Source organism: Myotis yumanensis, unplaced genomic scaffold, assembly GCF_028538775.1.
Source record: "Myotis yumanensis isolate MYYU_CA2020_CCGP unplaced genomic scaffold, mMyoYum1.0.hap1 SCAF_8, whole genome shotgun sequence".
NCBI classification, from domain to species: Eukaryota; Metazoa; Chordata; class Mammalia; order Chiroptera; family Vespertilionidae; genus Myotis; species Myotis yumanensis.
This window is the reverse complement of record NW_027223759.1, coordinates 29,846,994-29,867,949: the sequence shown is the minus strand read 5'-3', so window position 1 is coordinate 29,867,949 and position 20,956 is coordinate 29,846,994. Positions and strand designations below refer to the sequence as shown.

General features: G+C 40.1%; 1 protein-coding gene across 1 annotated transcript in view; it reads right to left on the bottom strand.

The window, feature by feature from the left end:
• LOC139015093 (nuclear body protein SP140-like protein) overlaps nucleotides 1–20,956 on the bottom strand; it is a 69,430-nt gene that overhangs the window by 3,476 nt on the left and 44,998 nt on the right. The window contains exons 7-14 of the mRNA XM_070422366.1: nucleotides 20,132–20,185; nucleotides 13,550–13,654; nucleotides 11,294–11,436; nucleotides 9,898–9,939; nucleotides 2,521–2,636; nucleotides 1,727–1,838; nucleotides 1,323–1,400; nucleotides 994–1,125 (exon numbers count right to left, since the gene is read on the bottom strand). Of these exons, the coding sequence (XP_070278467.1) occupies nucleotides 994–1,125; nucleotides 1,323–1,400; nucleotides 1,727–1,838; nucleotides 2,521–2,636; nucleotides 9,898–9,939; nucleotides 11,294–11,436; nucleotides 13,550–13,654; nucleotides 20,132–20,185 (782 nt within the window). The remainder of the gene's footprint in view (nucleotides 1–993; nucleotides 1,126–1,322; nucleotides 1,401–1,726; nucleotides 1,839–2,520; nucleotides 2,637–9,897; nucleotides 9,940–11,293; nucleotides 11,437–13,549; nucleotides 13,655–20,131; nucleotides 20,186–20,956) is intronic.

Genomic DNA, 20,956 nt, shown 5'->3' with positions numbered 1-20,956 from the left:
GTGCATTGGAAAATGATCGGAACTCTTGTTTTAAACATGTAAGTTACATTAAACAGATTAAGTTTAAAAACTCAAGCAGCTAAGCCCAGGCGGTGTGGCTCTGTGGTTTAGCATCCACCTACGAACCATGAGGTCATGGCTTATTTCTGGTCAGGGCACATGCCCAGGTTGTGGGCTCGATCCCCAGTGTGGGGCGTGAAGGAGGCAGCTGATCAATAATGCTCTCTCATCATTGATGTTTCTATCTCTCTTTCTCCCTCTCCCTTTCTCTTTGAAATCAATAAAAATATATTTAAAAACAAGCACAAACAAACCAACAAAAACAAAACAAAACAAAACAATACAAAAATCTCAAGCAGTTAAGAGTAACTTTTGTTTTCTAACAGCATGATTAACTCTTGTTGTCTAGACAGAAATGGGAAATAATTACTATACAGAGTACTCTCAGTCATTGGTTTTGGGTTGTTTGTTTCAGTGAGAGTTAGAAAAGTAATCTAAGGTAACAATCAAATGTTCCAGATGTACAATCAGAGGTCTTCCTCTCACATTGTCAATTCTATTTCCCTCTGGTGATATCTTACTGTATATGGTTCATTTACATGCAAAAAAATCTATCTGCAGTTTGGGGCCTCTCAGAGGTCTTATTGAGTATATTTGGGGAGAGGTAAGAAGGATAACATGATTTTAGGAAGCAATTTTCTCCTTAGGTTTGGAACAGAGAGTACACCACTGTTCTCAATGGCCACCTGTCACCTATGAGGAGAAGAATGAGCTCTCAGGGGCCTGGAGTCTGGTTGCAGAGACAGCTCCTTATTCACTGTTGCTCTCTCTGAGCTTAAATCCTTAATTTAAAAACCCAGTCACTTCCTGAATCCTTGCTTGTATAGGCTTGTCATAGGATGAGGGAAACTCTAAAATCTCCCAGTACCAGGAAATACAGGTAGAGTGACTCAATGAGTAGAAAATGAAATGGAAGCAGGGAGAGCCACTTACCTTATGATCCTGAAAGATGTTGTTCATTTCAAGCACAAACTCCTCCACTTGGGGGTAATGTCCCTCAATTAAACTCTTCTTGATTTCATCCAAGCTCTTAAGTGTCTCTAGGCATTGAGAAGCCTTTTGAACCTGATGAAAAATATATAAATAGGAGCATTACTGACACAGGTGAATGTCTGTCTTTTGTGGATTCCATAAAATCCAGTGGAAAGACAGCTCACATGCTCTCCCTCCCATGGGCTTCATATCACAGATCCCACAGTGACCCTGTCAAGATGAGGTAATATTACGGAGGCTTTTAATCATGGTTTGTTGTTGTTACTCACATAATGTTCATGTGGAATATTCGGAAAAATTTTGCTCTCTAAATGGTAATAGACCTTTAGGAGTAGGCATTCACATTTCTGCAAAAGAGGGAGATTGTGAATGAAAAGCAGCTTGGAGAGAATGAGCCCATATGCATGCCCACACAGATGCATGACCACAGTAGTCTTCTGGAAGTTTCCCCGAACAGGAATTGACACTAACATATAATAGCTAAGTTATTTTTCTTCTTGTTCTTTCTGCCACCAGGTTCTGGTGAATTTTCAGTGTGGTTGAGGGTTGAGGCATGGTCAGAAGAGCAGCTTAGATGCCATGCCATAACCCTTTGCAACCCTTGCCCTCACTCATTCCTGTTTGACTTCTCATGTGAGCAGAAAGGAGATGTCTTGGGTCAAATTCAACTCACCAACTTCTCTTCTGGCCCCATCTGTCTCTTCAGGACTTCAGATTCACTGTAACACTGCTGACTTCTTGAAGATACTTTTATTGTGCAGGAGGTACATCTCCACTCACGAATCCTGTGATGCAGGTGGAAGTAAGCAAGGCAAGCCCCAGAAACACCTCTGTTCCCATGGCTGCCACTGACCTCCTTTCAGGAATGGCTGATAGGCACAACCAGGGAATGAGGCGTCACCTCCCAGATTCTCCAGTAGTCTCATGTGAAAACCAGCTCTCTAGAGTAGAGGCAGCAGTTTATTGGGTGGAAGATGGTGTCTGGGTGAGTGATGGGCTCTCCCTTACCTTTCTGAGCTGGTGAGAGCACAAGGAGCCCTGCCCACCAAACCTGAGTGTCAGAAATGGGCTTTAAGCCCTGGGGGCCTTGTGCCTCTATTAGCCTGTTGAGAACATGGAAAATGAGGAAAAGTGTCCTTGTTTCCTGCCTTTTCTGAATAAGCACAGAACACAAACAACTACCATTTGCTCTCCTGTGAACAGGAGTCTGAGGTGGGAAAGTTCTGAAAAGGACAGTAGTGGTATGTAGGAAAGGATCCAGCCACTTGTCTCAACCTCCCTGGGGACAGAGGGGAACATTACCCTCCTGTTGACAGTATCTTTAAACAGATCCCGGCATCATATTACTGGACCCTGTACCTCTGACCCTGCTCTTTGCCCATCAGTTCACAAGGAGAGACTTTGCATTGGGAGTGTGCATGGCAGGAAGAAGGCCCATAGAAGGAGAGGGGTGTGCATCTCACAAACCTCGTAGGATCCACAGGTGGGATGTGACAGTCCTCATGAAAGAAGCTGGCACAACGACTGCAGTTGAAGAGCTTTCCTTCATCCTCACAGATCTTGCATTTCACTGCGTTTCCCAGCTAGAAGATAAAACAATTTCTGGATCCCCAGTGAGACTTTGAAGACCAGCTCTGTGGGAATCTGGAACTCATTGCCTTTGTAGGAACCTAAATGGACAGTCATGTGCTTCTCCCTGAGCTGTGAACCAACTGCATGGAGTGGAGTTTCAGAAAAAGAACTCTTGGTCTGTGGTGAAGTTCAGGAGGAGTGGCCTATGTGACCAGAAAAGGTTTTCCTGCAAAACCAGAGTCTCTAACACAGAAAGACCAGCTACAAAAGAGAGGGTGAATTTTATAGAATTGTGAACCATTGTATTACCTTGCAGATAAAACAAGGTCCTGGAACAAAATTCATTTGTCTATACCAAAATGACTAAAATGACACAGGGAAAGGTGGTTTATTCAGAAATTGATAAGATTGAATAAACTGCTAAGACAGTATTCCTGTTTTCTTGGCTAAAGGCTTCCCATAAGTTGAAGGGCTTGGTATGGGTTCCTGGACTGTGGATTCTATACCTGAAGGGCCCCTGAATGTATGACATTGTCTTTGAATTGAAAAGACCACAGGCACAGATGACCAGGTCGTGCCAGGGAGGATAGAGCTCTTTGGCACTAGAAGCCTGGGGAGATGCCCCATGACTCAGCATGGCATGTAAGGTGTGGAGCCTCTATCACTGAATGGGCAGAGAAAGTGGCAATTGTGTTGTTTTATAAACAGAATAGGGAGGGACTCCCTTAAACAACTGATACTGGATTTCTCACCAGTCTCAATATGTGGCCTTTAACCATGTTTAATTTCATTTGAAGATGATAAAATTTGACAGTATTTCCATCCAAATCCTGTGGCATAACATCTACTCATTGAACCCAACCAAATTTATAGAGCAGATATGAAGATACATTGTGTTATATACAAACATATATATTCATGGAAATAGCTAGCCTGTGCCTGAGCCCTATCCTAATCAAGAAAATGCAGTGTAAGGATTAATATTAAAGTTCAATATTATGTGCTGCTGTGACATTTGGTAAAGTTGAGAAGGCGTTGAACAGCCTATCTGCGAGTACCTCTTTCCACTCTGCTCTCCTGGATAAGGTCCCACAGCTAAACAATGCTCCTTGTCAAGGGGCTGCTTGTAATCCTGCTCAGCCTGGAATAACAGGTTTCAGTTCCCTGTCAGCCATGGAATTATTTAAATGAGCATGTCATAACCTCCCAGGGAAACCAGGGGATAACCCACCCTCCACAGCCCCTGGTTGCTCCCTCTGTTCCTGAGGGCAACCTTGGTGAGGCCTGCATGGCTGGCACTGCCCTCCTTCCTTGGTTTAGGAGTATATGTGACTAATACACATCTGTCAATCCATCTGTCCAGTGACAGATGTCATTACTTGCTGTCCCCCAAATTGTGTGGTAGACAGCCCTCCCTCATCAATGGGGTGAAAAGAAGGTGATTAAAACAGAAAACCCCTTTATTCTTTCTTTTAAATGAGAATCAGCATTTACATATGAATCAGGAACTATCAGGAACTATATTTGCTCCTGGTTGCTTTCCTGGTTCTGCCTTCTGAGAGAACCCAAAAGATTCTGGGTTGCTCTATAGATAGAAACATCCTGTGTATCCCATTGTCTATTGGGGAAATTCCTACCCTCTTGTGACCATCTCAGTGACACAAATGAGACTGAATTGGGGACTGGCTCCCATTGATGAGTGCTGGGTGGAGGGAATGTGGTCCATTGAGGAGCAGGAAGAGGTAGGGATGACAGTGTCCGCTTTTCTCTGCCAGGACCATTTCTCCTTTCTTCAAGCACATGGGGTTGGTGCCATTACTCTCCTGGGTTTAGTCAATCAGCCTCACTGCTCTATCTGTTTCCCTTTTTGTCCTCTCCTCTTCTAACACTTAGACGGAATCCCTGAAGTTTATGTATTTGGCCATTTGAATGCCCCAGATAATCAAATGACTCTCAAAGCTTCAGTTTCATTGCCATGTCTCCAGCTTCCAAATGTCCAGCCTGTCTTCTGCATTTGAGCACATCCCTATGCTCACCCAGCATCTCTCTTTGGCCCCTTAAAGCACACCCCAAACTCATCCAGGCTAAACAATGTATTATCCTGTCCCACATCCACTACCTGTTCTTTCCTGGTGCTTCCATTTCATAAAACATTTGCCTTTGACCACAAACTTGAGAATTAATCCTGGGTCTATACTCTCACTTGTATTCCAAATCCTACTATCTCCACTCCTTTTCACAGTAATGGTTACACTTCTTTTGTTAGTTCCATCTCTGTAGGGTCCACTGTGTACAGGGATGCTAAGACCCCAATGAATGGTTCCACCTTCATACATAGAGAAAAGTGTTCTGTTTCTCAAAGCCTGTATTATATCTCTGTTAGCAGCACACAAAGATCACAAATGTCCATCTTGAAGTAAATGGGCACAGTAATGTGCAACACCGCTATGTTGTTTCTCTTCATGCAGAAAGTAATAACAGATGAAAAGTCACTCTGGCTTTAGGGTGAAAATTCTTATCTGGGGAGAACCAGGATTCTGGTCATTTCTTTTGCTTTAAAAATGGCCATATATGAGAAAGTGCAAAGCTCAAGGAACATCTGGCCAACAGCTCCCATTCAGTGTTCCAGAAAATCCTGAACCACATCCATAGTGGAGATTGAGACTGGGTCTAACATGGAGGCCTGGGGCCATTTTCCTTCTCCTCACTGTAAGCACTCACAGACTGCTATCATCATTCTCCAGAGATTGGTAACCATGTTCCCAGAAGAGCAAGGAAATAACAAATGTAACCAGTGCACAAGAATCTTGCATCCCTATCTGTAATCAAGTCTAGGGCCTTTTCCCTTTGGCTCGTTGTGTCTTAGCCTGGCTGCACATTTGAATTTTCAGAGGCGAGTACATAAAATACTAAATTCCTGGTTCCAACATCATAGATGCTGAATCAATTGGTCTGGTTTAAGGCACAGGCATTAGTTTTCTCCTTAAGTCATAGAATGAGTAAGTTGTGTATCAAAATCATCTGGAGACATTTTAACAATTCTAATGTCCAAGTCATAACTCAGAATGATTAAATCAAAATTTTATCTAGAGTGGGATCAGACAATGTTATTTTTCAAAGGTCTTCAGGTGATTCTGTGTGCAAAGTGTGGAACCTGAGTTGAGATTTAGTTTCACACGTGTGATTATTAATGCATGAGTATATTATAAGCCAATGCTGAATTGGCCTGTAATATCTCTCTTAGGAAAGATTATTAAGAAGAGTGAGGGTACTCTTGTTAGAACAATTGCCTTTTCCTTCCCATGGAGTCTTGATCATGGGTAGTATGACATGAACTCCACCACCTCCAGTAACTCTTCTAGGGCACTAATCAAAAGTTAAAATGAATCCAAGCTCCTCCTTACTCCAAGTCAACTTCCAGAAGTTCATCTTCATTTCTCTTTCATCCAGATCCCAAGATGGCACCTGGCTGACTTTTCACAGGAAACTGACTACTGGGTATAACACTTACATTGCTCTTGATTATTCAATAGAACGACTTGACTTCATTACCTTTAGGCAGCCTCAGCTTTTATCTCCAGCCAGGTCAGAGAGGTCAGAGACAAGGGTGATCCACTCAAAAATGACCTGAGAAATGGTAATGTCATTGCCTGCCTCTCTGGAGAGCCTGGAATACCCTGCTCCCCATTAATTATTTATCCATGGTAAACAATGAAGTTGAAATAATTCTTGAGGTCAGGGATATTATTTCAATCTTCTGTAATGAACATTGGGAATTTTTTAATGCATTAAATAATTGCATAGTGAATGAGTAAATAAATGAGTATTGTTTCACTTAGGAAAAGAGATTACTTGCTATCTTTTTAGCAAATACTAGCATAAAACCAATAATAGTTTTGGCTGAGTATTTCAGATAATTTGACAATTCAGCAGCTGTCACCAGAAAGGATAAATGGCCTTCATCAAGAGACAAGAAGCTGTCATGTGGTGACAAGTGTGACACTAAAGTTTTGAGAAACCAAGACTCCATTTGCAAGAGAAGTTCTGGGAGGCACAGATGATCCATTGAGGTAGTAATGGGTCCTGAGGTCTGACACTTTGGGTCACTTCAATTCTTCATCAAGGAGACACAAAATATAGAGGCAACTGAACCTTGTTGCTGCAAAGTGTTGTACCCATGAATAAGGATAGAACCTGTGGGTTGGAAGTTGCCAGCTCTTTTAGGTACTCCAGATTGAGTAACTCTAGACACATAGGGAATGATAGAGACACTACTATTTAAAGTAGTCACTGAATAAATAAAAGAATAAGTTATCTTCAGTAAACCCAATGGGTATAATGTGCCAAGGACTGGTGGGTCAAAAGTTCTAGAATATCAGATAATCTAAAGGCCTAGACAGCCATATGTAACCTAATGTACATTCTTTGAAAGTCTTGCATGGTCATTTCTACCTGGAGTATATGAGAATGGCATTTTTCACCTCCCCCTTCTTCTTAAGTTCTCATTCATACTCAATTTTGAAAAAACCATCACTTTGTCCTGAAGTTACACCTCACATTATGTATTTTGTTTGTTTCCTCCATAGTCTTCTTCCATAGAGGGAGAAATCACTTTCATAGATAGTCAGGAGGTCTGCAGAGCCCTGAGGTGGAGCCAAAGGGTTGGCATCAAAGTAAGGAATTTTCCAGGTCAGCACCTCATGTAAGACACATCAATCTCACAAAAGCTCCCTCCTAACAGCACCATCTTTAGGAAATATTTCCCAATAATTTTTGCCTGAGAGAGAATACTGTATGTCTATTTTATGGAAGGATGGAAGATGCTGTAAAACAAAAGCGGAAAAGAAATATGCTTTTAGTTGCCTATGTCATGAAATAGTGTATAGTTTCATATATGTCCCAAGATAGACTCAGTACTAAACCTGGTTCATCTGGATGATGGTGATCAAGTTTTACTTCATCAGATTTTACTAAAGTTAGAAAATAGTAACCTTTATGAAAAAAATCTGGTCTGAATTTAAGATGAGCCTGTTACCTTATTAAGAAATATTTTATGTATTCCATAATTATGTCTGCTTTTACAACTTGGACACCCTGACAATATCTGTATCTATAACTAAACTCAGCTATGAGATCTATTTTGATGACTCTTTATTATCCTCATCTCAAATGGTTTACCATTCAAAGATGACCTTGCATTAAACCTAATATTCAATGGAACAAATCTGAAGGCACATACAAAATTAATTAATTAATTAATTAAATAAAATGAAGGGAGGAGCTAGGAGAAGAGGCAACAATGTTAATTACAAAACTGAGAAACCATAAAAAAGATGCTACACCATATAAAATTAGTTATGTAATAAGAACGTGTATATTTTCTCCTTAGTTTTCATTGTCTTAGGAGATGTATGGGTAATCATATTGCTACGAGAGATGTCTGAAGTTTTGGTGCCTATCATTTCTTCTAAGACTTTTATGGTTTCATGTCTTACATTTAAGTCTTTTATCCATTTTGAGTTTATATTTGTGTATGGTGTAAGTTGGTGGTCTAGTTTCATATTTTTGCATGTACCTGTCCAATTTTCCCAACACCATTTATTGAAGAAACTGTTTCTACTCCATTATATGCTCTTGCCTCCCTTGTCAAATATTACTGAGCATAGTGGCTTGGGTTGATTTCTGTTCTATTCCCATTGATCTACATTAAAACCAAAAGCTTCTGTACTGCAAAAGAAACCATCAACAAAATAACAAGAGAGCCCACTACATGGGAGAACACATTTGCAAATGATACATCCAATAAGGGGTTAATCTCCGAAATATATAGAGAACTCATACAACTTAACAAAAGGATGTCAAACAATCCAATTAAAAATGTCAAATGACCTAAATAGACACTTCTCCAAAGTGAACATATAGAAAGCCAAGAGACATATGGAATAATGCTCAAAGTCACTAATCATCCAAGAAATGCAAATCAAAATGATAATGAGATATCACCTCACACCTGTCAGAATAGCTATCATGAATAAATCAACAAATGACAAGTATTGGAGAGGTTGTGGAGAAAAGGGAATCGTAGTACACTGTTGGAGGGAAAGCAGACTGTGCAGCCATTATGGAAAACAGTATGGAGTCTCCTCAAAAAATTAAAAATGGAACTCCCATTTGACCCAGTGATCCCACTTCTAGGAATATATCCTAAGAAACCTGAAACACTCATCAGAAAGAATACATGCATCCCCATGTTCATAGCAGCACAATTCACAATAGCTAAGATTTGGAAACAGCCTAAGTGCCATCAGCAAATGAGTGGATTAAAAAACTGTGCTACATCTACACAATGTAATACTACGCTACCATAAAAAGAAGGAACTTTTACCATTTGCAACAGCATGGATGGAACTAGAGAGTGTTATGCTAAGCGAAATAAACCAGTCAGAGAAAGGTAAGTATCACATGATCTCACTCATATGTGGGATATAATGATCAGCATAAACTGATGAAGAAAAATTGATCCAGAGACAATGTAGCACTGAACAGACTGTCCAACCTCAGAGAGAAGGCAGGAGAGCGGGCGGGTGGGGGGTGTTTGAGAGATCAACCAAAGGACTTGTATGCATGCGTATTATCATAACCAATGAACATAGACACTGGGGCGGTGGGGGCTTGCCCTCAGGGGTGGGAGTCGTGGGATGGTCAATCGGGGAAAAAGGAGACATATGTAATATTTTAAACAATAAATAAAAAATTCACATATGAAATTATCATGTAAAACAACCTAAGTGCCCATCAGCAGATGAGTGAATAAAAAATGGTACATTTACACAATGGAATACTATGTGGCAATAAAAAAGAAAAAACTCTTACCATTTGCAACGGCATGGATGGGCCTGGAGAATATTACGCTAAGCGAAATAAGCCAGTCAGAGAAAGATAAGTATCACATGATCTCACTCATATGTGGCATATAATGAATCAAATAAACTGATGAACAAAAATACACCCCTGAGACATAGAAGCATGAACAGACTGTTGAACCTTAGAGGGAAGGCAGGGGAGGGTGGGTAGGAAGAGATCAGCCAATGGACTTGGATGCATATACAATTGTCCTTGGAGACAGACAATTGGATGGTGAGGGCCTGGGGGTGGGTGGGGCTGGGGGGACGGGAGCAGGCTGGAAGAGGTTAATGGGGTGAAAAGGGAGATTGATGTAATACTTTCAACAATAAAGATTAAGAAAAAGAACTTGTATAAAGCAATAATCACCTTTTTCTTCACGCCAACTTTTCCTGGAAGTTCAGGTAGATACTGAAAGAGTAAAAGATCCAAGTGTATGGTTAGCCCGTGCTTATGTTTTGTGGATCTGGCATTGCAACCTCCACCCAAATATTTCTACTTGGATGTTCCACTGTCAGCTCAAACCAAGATGTCTAAATGAGAAATCATCTTCCTCTCCTCAGTGGTTCTTCTAGAATTCATTAATAGTAGCTGGAAAATCCTTCTTAGAATTTTTTCCTTTTCTTTTGTGTTCTTATTTACTTAAGTTTTCATTTCCTTGACAATCTTTTTTAAAAAATATATTTTATTGATTTTTTACAGAGAGGAAGGGAGAGGGATAGAGAGTTAGAAACATCGATGAGAGAGAAACACTGATCAGCTGCCTCCTGCACGCCCCCTACTGGGGATGTGCCCACAACCAAGATACATTCCCTTGACCAGAATCGAACCTGGGACCCTTGAGTCTGCAGGCCAACGCTCTATTCACTGAGCCAAACCGGTTAGGGCTTGACAATCTTTTTGACAGCTTTCACTTCCTTTCCATTCCCACCAGTGCCACTCACACCAGGGCTGCTCAACTTACACACACATGTCCCACAGCTATTGGGTGTCAGATACTTTGCACAATGTTGGGCACACAAAGATGTATAAACCCTAGAGGGATCTAGGAGAGCATGGGTTTGCATGAAAGGATAAGTATAAAACTGTGAGAAGGGCCTTAATAGTGTGGTCAGAGAGGCCAGAGAAGGGATGACAAGGCAGGTCAGTCAGGGAATATTCAGAGAGGGGTAACATTGGAGCTGAGCATTGTAGGTTCACTATAGGTGTCTTGGGCTGAAAGACAGTGAAGTCATTTCCAGGCCCCATGCTATCTGAGATACTGTTTCAAATATGTCATTTCACACCTCAGGAGACTTCCCTGGTTCTGCATTGTCTATACTATGAGTTTAAAATCCTTAGCCTGGCATTAAATCATCCAATCCCCCGCAACCCCCAATTGATGAATTATGCCTTATCACACACAATCCATCTACCTCAACCTGTGGAGCCATGTTAGTCATGGTTCTGGTTTTCACACCATTCTTTCTCTGGAGTGCCTTCTGACCACTTGTTTGGCATAAACTGTCTCCTTTCTTTCAGTGGCTAAAGTTGTCTGCAAGCACCTCAGTCAGAATGACCTTTCCCTCCTCCAGGCTTCTGCCCCAACCGAGCCCCTTTGACAACATCAATGTGTTGTCTTGTACTGACTTATGAGTGTGGGGTGCCTCCCTCCAGGAAAGGATAATGTTAGGGGACCTCAGGGCTCTAGCCATGACTCAACATATATTTGGTGAGCAAATACTGATCTTTCCTTCTAATACAACAAGGAAACTCACTGGAATACCTCTTTCAGGTTTTTTAGGGCTGTCCCACCGCAGTATACACTGTTCTTCCAGTTACTTGATTTTTCATAGCCTCCTTCAACTTCAAATTCCCTGGGGGTGTACCAATTTCCATCCTCTCCCCTTATACACTTCACCGTGGCTCCTGTAAGACCGGGATAAGTTGATTTTGACACCTCCTTGTCCTCAGAGCGCAGACACTGGATCTACAGGCACCCAATTTGGGTTCAAGATCACTAGCAGAAGAGTGTGGCCTCACCTTTTATACTTGAGAATCCCCAAACCCAGCCTGTAAGTCTCTTGTAAGGAGATTTTCTACTTTGGAGTGAAATCTGAAATGGAGGCCCTGTCCTGCTGCTCTCAATGACACTAAGGCAACATCTGTGCCCTGTATTACAATGATTTCCTTCCAGTTCAATGGCATTATTGGGCTGATATTTTTCTTATGTGAAATCATGGATAACTGACTTTAAAGTAATTATGAAATATTCTTCAGTGGAAAATTTTACTTATATATAGATAAAGGATAGTCATATACTTAATAACATTATTCATTAGAGAAAAGGAAATAAAAACCTCATTTAGATACTATGTCACACCTTCTAGGATGGCTGTAATGAAAAAGATAGACAATAAGCAGTGTTGGTGAGGATGCAGAGAAATGAGAGCACTCAGATTTTACTGGTGGGAATATAAACTGGTGCCATACTGTGGAAAATAGTTTTGATTTTTCTCAATAAGTTCAACATAGAATTGCCATATAACCCTGCAATTCCACTCCAGAGTATTTAGTGAAAAGAATTAAAAAACCAGGTTCACCAAAATCTTTATTCAAAACAGCATTATTCATAATAGTGAAAGTGTGAGGAAACCCAAACTGATAGATAAATGCGTTACTGTGTCTTCACACCATGGACTATTATATTATCCTACATAATAAAAGCATAATACGCTAAGTGTCTGACAGATTGCTCCCTATGATGCACACTGACCACCAGGGGACAGACACTCCTACCGATAGATTAGCTTGCTGCTGTGGTCTGGCTGATTGGGACTGGGTGAGAGGGCTGGATATTCCCTGGAGCCCTCCTGTGGTCCCTCCCTGGCCGGCCAGCCAACTTCCCATGGTCACTCCCCAGCCCACCAGCCCCCATAGGCCCCCATCGGGACTGGGCGACATGCCCCTGATTGGCCCTGATTGTGGGGTAGGGCAAGGGACCCCACTCGTGCACAATTTGTGCACCGGGCTTCTAGTTTGACAATAAGAAAGAATAAAGTATAATGCATGATATATACATATGAACCTGGAAAACATCATGCTGAGTGAAAACCAGTCACAGAAAGGCACATGTTATATGAATCAATTGATATGAAATATTTAGAATAGGCCAGTATACAGATCATAAAATAGATGAGTGGTTGCTTAGGGCTGGATGGTGGGGTGAGGTGGGAGTGGGTATTGACTACTGAGAGACATGGTGTTTCCTTTAGTGGGGGACAAAACTCTTCTAAAATTAGATTGTAATGATGGTTTTATAATCTTGTGAATAAACAAAACAGAAACAAAAAGCTCAACAGTGAATTCTACACTTAAAATGGTGAATTACTAGTATATATGTGAGTTATATCTCAGTAAAGCTGTTTAAAAATAGTTTTGATGCAAACATATTATTTTTTCACATACCCACATTAAGATTAATCTGATATGGGGTTCATCATAATAGACAACTATTGGAAAGCTTTATTTTACGGTCATTATATACATTGTCTCAAAGCCACACCAGGAGGAAGGTTTCTAATTATTATCCATTTATTAGATGAGAAGTTTCAGGCTCAGAAAAGTCCCATTCGTTACTAAGCCACTCTTGGTAGAGCTGAGGCTGGGACTCAGGTTTTCTGATTCTAAATTTTGTGAACTCCTCACTACAACAAACACCCTGTCTTGTTGATGGTTTCCAGAAGGGGTATAGGATATGAAGGTGGAGGCTGATTCAAAATAAAGTATGCAATATTTTCCACCCACAGACTGACGTTTCTGCACTTCTCTTTGGTTCCTTGGGCATCCATGTGGAAGTGAGCACTTAATATGCACCATTTCTTAAAGTGTAAAAACATCATCTTAGAGATCCCTACCTCTTCTCAAGAAAAAATTGGGGCCCCAATTCCTTAAACAATGGGTAATTTACATGCGTGATTCTATTACTTCTAGTGATTCCTTCATGGAGGGCTTATAAGTGAAAGTAGACCTTGAAACTTACCTCGTTTCAATTTTCTCTTAATTAACATGCCCATCTTCTCCCCACAGGTCACAGGAAGTATTTCAGCTGTATAATCCACTTCCACATCTGTGTGCAGTTTTCCCCCTGAAAAAGAAGATTCTTCATGGTGTCTCATTTTACAACTGCACAAATACAACTTCCTCCCATGTTGAGATTGTTTCTATAAAGACATAGGAGTACTTAGGAAACTTTATCCCAGAAATCTCCAGAGTTTCAAAGTCTTTCTGTCAGTGGCATTTTTGGTGCACAACAACAGAATGCCTATCTTCATCTCACCTCTCAAATCTCACACAATCAGAATGCCTGAGCAGAGACATCAGGCTTCTATAAAACTGTAGTAACTCTCAATGCAGTCATCCCCTCCCATGATTCTTCCATGACAATGAAACATACAGCTGCTGTCATGTTCTGAAGGAAGGTCTCCATCTATGCTTTTCCAGTGCAGTTAGGTAGCTGGAGACAATATCAGAGACTATACTTGTATCTCCCCGTTTGAGCTCTTACTCAGGGCTCAAATGAATGATGAGGAGATGAGTTAACCCTGAAGATAGTGTCTACCTGCTATTCATGTTCTCTACTTTGCCTCATTTGTCCCTCACATCAACTTTCTCCAAAGCTAAAAGAGGAGCTGAGGAAGCGCAAGAACAATCTGCAAATTGCATGACTTGCTGGACCATTACAGTCTGGCCTTTATAAAAGGCTACACACAATGCTCTGATCATCTAACTCTATGACCTCATCTCTTCCTGTGCACACACTTTTCTATTATGGGTATTTTGTCACTGAAGGCAACTTTCCCCAATCTAGGCAGAAAGGGATCAGCTCCTTCCTGCATTGTGATAAGGACAAAAGTGGTGGGGAATTAATAGCATTATATAGATCAATTGTGAAAATCTGGATTCTGTTCTGACCATTGCTGATGAGGATGCATTGTTCTTCCCCACTCTTCAGAGTGCCTAGAGATTTTGGATATAATTTTGGTTATATTTTTTGGGGAATGCCATTTCCCTGCTTGTATCTGACTCTCCCGGATGAAAAATGTGAGGGACAATATGAGATTATTGGAATGAAAGATGAAGAGATGAAGTTACAGTCAATGGAATGGTACACAATATATTTTATCTCTCCTCCTCTCCCCCACCCCCACAATATTTTTGGTAGTAAAGGAAGAGCAAAAGATCCAGGCACCTGAGGATGCAATACCTAGGAGGTGTGGGAGGTGGAAGAGCACTAACCATATTTGTCTTTCAAGACTGTCCTGAAAGAAATCACTCTTGTCTTACTCTCCCACCACATATGTAGGTGCTGATTCTGCCATTCAGCATCAGATGTGAGGAATCAGGGGCTGCTGCCAGCATTAGCATCTCCCAGGCAGAACATTTCTGGACATGGTCCCCTCACTGATTCTCAGTCATTGGATGCAGGGTTGCGGGAGACATCATGAAGAAGTAGAACAGATTGGATAGACTATATTGCCCCCATCTCTTTCCAAAACCCATCAACAATGAATAGAGCTGAAAACTTTAAGATTACAGGTGATCAGGGACCAACCCTACCCATGGCTTATATATTCCCTTTAGGAACCTGAACAAGTATAAATGCCTCTGTTTCAGGATCACCATGTGTGCCCTTGGGATTGCATTTCTTGTGTGAAAGCCAGGCATTCACTTGCCTCCCTCATGCAACCATGGTGACTTGTACCATAGCGGTGGTCATAGGAGACCTAAGAAATTATGGTTTAGGACATTTGTTAAATTCTGAAGGAAACAATTTGAATGAATATACTACTAGACTCCAGGGGTCAGGTTAATCTTGGCTGGTGGAGTGGTGTCTTCACAGGGAAATAGCCAGAATGTGCTTTGTGAGGTGAATTTGTTAGGACCCAATTCTCTATGCAATTCCACATGCCCCAGAGTATCTTTTCAAGGATGTGTGAATAGCAAAGAGTTTTAGAAGCTAGGGTTAATGTAGCTCCCCAAGTCAGAGGGCAAATTTGTTTTCTGACTAGTATAAAATAGAGAGCATCTCCCTCTTAATTATCCCAGGATAGTAAAGTGTCCTCCTCAGAGGAGAGCTGTTTAAGTTCTAGGGTGATGGTCATATTTTGTCTCTTGATAACAATTAGGATTTTACAGGAGAACACTTTAATCAGAATCCATAGAATGAAATATCTAGTATTTGTACATCTCATTGTGAATTTTATCTAAAAGAAAAAGAAATACAAACAAATATTGAATCTAGTTAATGATATGCATGCTAAAGTGTTTTGGGGGAAGTGTATTATTGTCTGCAACTTTAAAATGTTTCAAAGTTGAGGACGGTTAGTGGACGAATCGAGAAATGGATAGATGGACAAAAATGAGATAAAGTAAGCACAATACATGCTAATTGTGAGTCTATGTTTACTGTAAAATTGTTCAAGTTTTTCAATAGCCTTAAAGTTTTCATAATTCAAAAGTTGGAAAAAGATACTTTGGCAAAAAAAATAGCTTATTAACCAAAAAGTGACAGTTAAAATACAAGGAGAATATTCATCAGCCACACAATAGAGTCTAGAAGACAATGCAGTAATCATATTAGTATACTGAAGAGAAATAAACATTGACCTAGAATTTTTTAATCTTGGCAAAAAAATTATTTCTGTAGAGTGTGGCTCAGTTGGTTGGAGTGCCGTCCCTGGCACAGAAAGGCTGTGTGTTTGATTCCTATCAGGGCACATTACTAGGTTGTTGGTTTGCTCCCCGGTCAGTTGGAGCCCATACAAGAGGCAACTGATCAATATTTCTCTTCCACATAGATTTCTATCTATCTATCATCTATCTATCATCTATCTTTCTCTCTATATAGAAAAATCAATAAAAAATTCTTTCAAAATAAAGGCAAATTTGCACATATAACATTTAGACACTCTGACAAAAAGAACCAAGGATTTATTCAGCTAGACCAATGTTGAAACCAAAAGAGAAACATAAAATGATGTGCATAAAATGATAACAAATTTAAGTAAATGACAATGTTTCAAAATTTATAATGAGAAGAAATTTAGTAACAATAGCTAAATGATGGAGATGGGATGTTGAATTTGCGGGAATCCATGCTAAGATCCTTGTTATCTGTTGAGATTAAGGCATGGTTAAAGAAATTATAGAAATTTTACCTCCAGTTTCCCTAATAGTTGGCAGGAGCACCAGCTTAAGATTTGTTGAGTAAGATGAGAACAAACTATTTTTGTGGGATGAGAGAAACTTTAGGAAAGCTTCACACAAAAGGGCTAGCATTCTGCAGGAAGATATGTTTTGCTTTTCTCCATTTATCTTTTGGATGGCCTAGAACATAGCCACATGGCTGGAGCTCAGTAGGAACCTTGGAAAGTGACATGATCTTAAAAGAGGGTAAAATGGCCCTAGCCAGTTTGGCTCAGTGGATAGAACATTGACCTGGGAACTGAAGGGTCACAGGTTCGATTTCAGTCAAGGGCATGTGCATAGGTTGCAGGCTCCATCCCCAGTAGGGGGTGTGCAGGAGTCAGCTGATCAGCGATTCTCTCTCATCATTGATGTTTCTATCTCTCTCCCTCTCCCTTCCTCTGTGAAACCAATTTTTAAAAAGTATCTAAAGTTAAAGATAGAAGAAAAATCCAAATGCACAGGGCCTAAAAGAGCTAAAAGCATTTTGAAAAAGAGAATCAAAATTGTAGGTCTTACTACCTGACTTCAGGACTCATTCTAAAGCTACAGTAATCAAGATCCTGTAGTATTGACATAAGGGTAGACAGATAGGCAAATGGAACAGAAAAAGAATTCCAGAAATACACTCAAAGTCATATGGCCAATTTATTTTCAAATGGATGTGAAATAAAATTAATTCAATGTAGAAAGGATAGTATTTTCATCAAATTTTGCAGGGACAATTGAATATCCCTATGACAAAAAAAAAAAAGGTCTTAGCTAACATCATATGCAAAAATTAACTTAAACTGGATCACAGAGCTAAATGTAAACATCAAACCATAAAACTTCTTGGAGAAAACAGGATCTCAAATTAGGCAAAGATTTCTTAAATAGAACCCCAAATTACAGATTATAAAAGGGAAAATTGTTGAATTAGACTTCATCAAATATTAAAAATTTTATTCTTGAAAAGATAGTGCCAAGAAAATGAAAAGGTCAGCTTTTTCAGCCTATAAGATATAACCAACAAAGGATTTGAATCCAGGACAAATAAATAACTCTTTAACAAACAAAACAAAACAAAAAAAGAGATAGCTCAATTAAATAAGGGTAAAAGATTTCAATAAATACTTCACCAAAACGGATCTGTGGATAATGGCAAGAAAATGAAAAGATGCTCAGTACCATTAATTATTAGGGAGATGCAAATTAGAATTGCAAGAAAAACCATTAAATGCCTCCTAAGAATAGGTATAATAAAAACAAAAAAATAACAATACCAAGTACTGGTGAGTATGCAGAGCAATTGGAACTTTCAAACATTGCTAGTGGAAATATGAAAGGGTACAACCACTTTGAAAAATACTTTGGCAGATTCACAAAGCATCAAACATGCAGTTACGTTCAATTAATATGACTTAGTAGTACTTCTTTTAGTATTTATCCAAGAAAAATAAAAAATATGTTCACCCAAATATTTGTATGAACATGTTCATCATTTTTTTTTTCAAAATGAAAATAGCTCACTGCCTATGAAAAGGCAAATAGATAAATCAGTTGCTTATTCATACAAGGAATACTTCTCAGCAATAGAAATGGAGTAACTGCAGATACACAGAGCAATATCAGTGTGTCTCAACAACATTATGCTTAGTAAAAAAGAACAGACATAAATAAACTATATATTGTATAAATTCATTTATATGAAATTCCTGGGAGAAAAATACAGTGATAAAAACAGACCCACTGTTTCAAGACCAGGGGATGCAAAGAGGGACACAAATGGATATTTGTGGATGATGGAAATGTTCTATGTCATGATCATGTTGGTTTACATGACTATATATATGTGTTAAAACATATTCAATTAAACCTTTAAAGTGATGAAATCTATTGTATATAAATTATATCTCAGCAAATCTGACAGGGAAAGTAAAAACATGAACAGTCTATCGAAAGAAAGCTATAAAATTTTGTTGAAGAACAAAAAAGGTGACTTGAATAAATGCATAGGTCATTCTCCTTTAAAATGTTTAAATTCTACCCCAAATAATCTTTAAATTCATTGTACTTTCAAATTCCCAAAGGAATTTGGAGTTTTTAGGAGAAAATCTTGATTAGATTCTGAACACACAGAAGTTCAACATCACTGAATTTCTGAAATCTTTATCTTTTCTATTTCTCCTCAATGTATCTTTTTTTTTTTTTGCAACAGAAAATATAGTGGGTAGGAAAAGCAAATTTTACTTTAAACCTTTGTAATTAAGTCAATTTTGTACTGAATTATAAACAGACTAGTTTTTCAGAGTAGAATTCTATTCACAGGTCCATGAGTACAGGGAAAGTCACGTGAATGGGCATTTCAATTCATGTAAAAGTGTTGGGGTAATTTCTTGTAATTACTATCTCACATCATGCCCAAGGAGGTGAATGCTGTGTGAATTACAGATTCTTAAGATCACCCACATTCCCTATCCCCTTCCTCCATCTTTAAAAAAATCTTTTATTGATTTCAGAGAGGAAGGGAGAGGGTGAGAGAGATAGAAACATCAATGATGAGAGAGAATCATTGATTGGATGCCTCTTGCATGCCCCTCACTGGGGATCAAGTCCATAACCCCGACATGTGCCCTTGACTGGAATTGAACTGGGACCCTTCAATCTGCAGGCTGACACTCTATCCACTGAGCTAAACTAGCTAGGGCCCTTCTTCCATCTTCAGAGCTGCAATATTGTGTCTCTCTGACCATTCTTCCTCTCTCCACACCAAAAAAAGATTCTCCATTTTTGAAGGACTAGGGGAGTATATTGGGGCCACCCTGGTAATGCAGGATAACTTCTCCCATTTTAAGGTCCAAGTTTAATTAAATCTTCAAGGTCCACTTGTTTTGTAAGAGAACAGATTACAGGTTTCAGGAATTAAGACATGGACATCTTTGAGGAGCCATTGTTCTACCTACCACAATATTGTAATTGAAATTTCATGCACTGGAGGGGTGGTGGGCGTCCCTCAGCCCGGCCTGTGCCCTCTCACAGTCCGTGACCCCTGTGGAAAAGACCACCTGGGAAGTGGGCCTAAGCTTTAGTCGGACATTCTTAGTCCGAGGTGATGAGAGAGGCTTCTGCCACCGCCGCTGTGCTTGCAGCCATCAGTCTGGCTTGTGGCTGAGTGGAGCTCCCTTTGTGGAAGCACACTGACTACCAGGGGAAGCTCCTGTGGAGCGTCTGCCTCCTGGTGGTCAGTGCACGTCATAGCAACTAGTCGTTCCCAGTGGTCCCATTGGTCAATTTGCATATTGCCCTTTTATTATATAGGATAACAATAAAGATGAAACACTGGCATTATAAAACTTATTTCTCACATCAAAAGCAAATAAAATCTTATTCTTACTTCTTCTCTTCTTGGCTTTTTCTGAAATGGAGTTGTTTCCAAAATCCACAGTACCTACAATAAATAGGTGGTGGTGAGAAAATGGAAATGATTAAATAAAATTTACAAATTTTCTCTTGCTGGTTTTTCTTGGTGGTTAAGGCATCAATCTATGACCAAAGGGTCACTGGTTCAATTCCTGGTCAAGAGCATGTACCTCAGTTGCAGGTTTCATTTTCTGACCTCAGTTGGGGCAAGTGTGGGAGGCAACTAGTTGATGGCAATGTTTTTTTTTTTTTCTGTCTCTCTCCCAGCTCCTCATTCCCTTTCACTCTCTCTAAAGATCAATGGAAGGAATATCCTCCAGTGAGGATTAAAAACCCCCACAAATTTTAGGATGATTCATACTGCAGAAGGCTTGAGTTTATAAAGGTTTTTGATTTGTTGTTTCTTTCTTCTAAAGTAACCACAACCACAAACCTACTACATTGAGAAGTAGGACTTCAGAATCAGCCCTCGGTCTTCCTTTATTTCTCAACTAGAGGCCCAGTGCACAAAAGTTTGTGCACTCGGTGGGTGGTCCCTCAGCCTGACCTGTGCCCTCTTGCAGTCTGGGACCCCTCGGGGGATGACCACCTGCCGACTTAGGTCTGCTCCTCCGGGGATTAGGCCTAAGCTGGCACTCAGACATACCTTTGCAGCCCAGGAGCCCTTGGGGGATGTCCACTTGCCAGCAGGGAGCAGGCCTAAGCTGCAGTTTGACATTCTTAGTGCTGCTGAGGAGACGGGAGAGGCTCCTACCACCACCGGTGTACTAGCAGCTGGCAGCCTGGCTTGTGGCTGAGC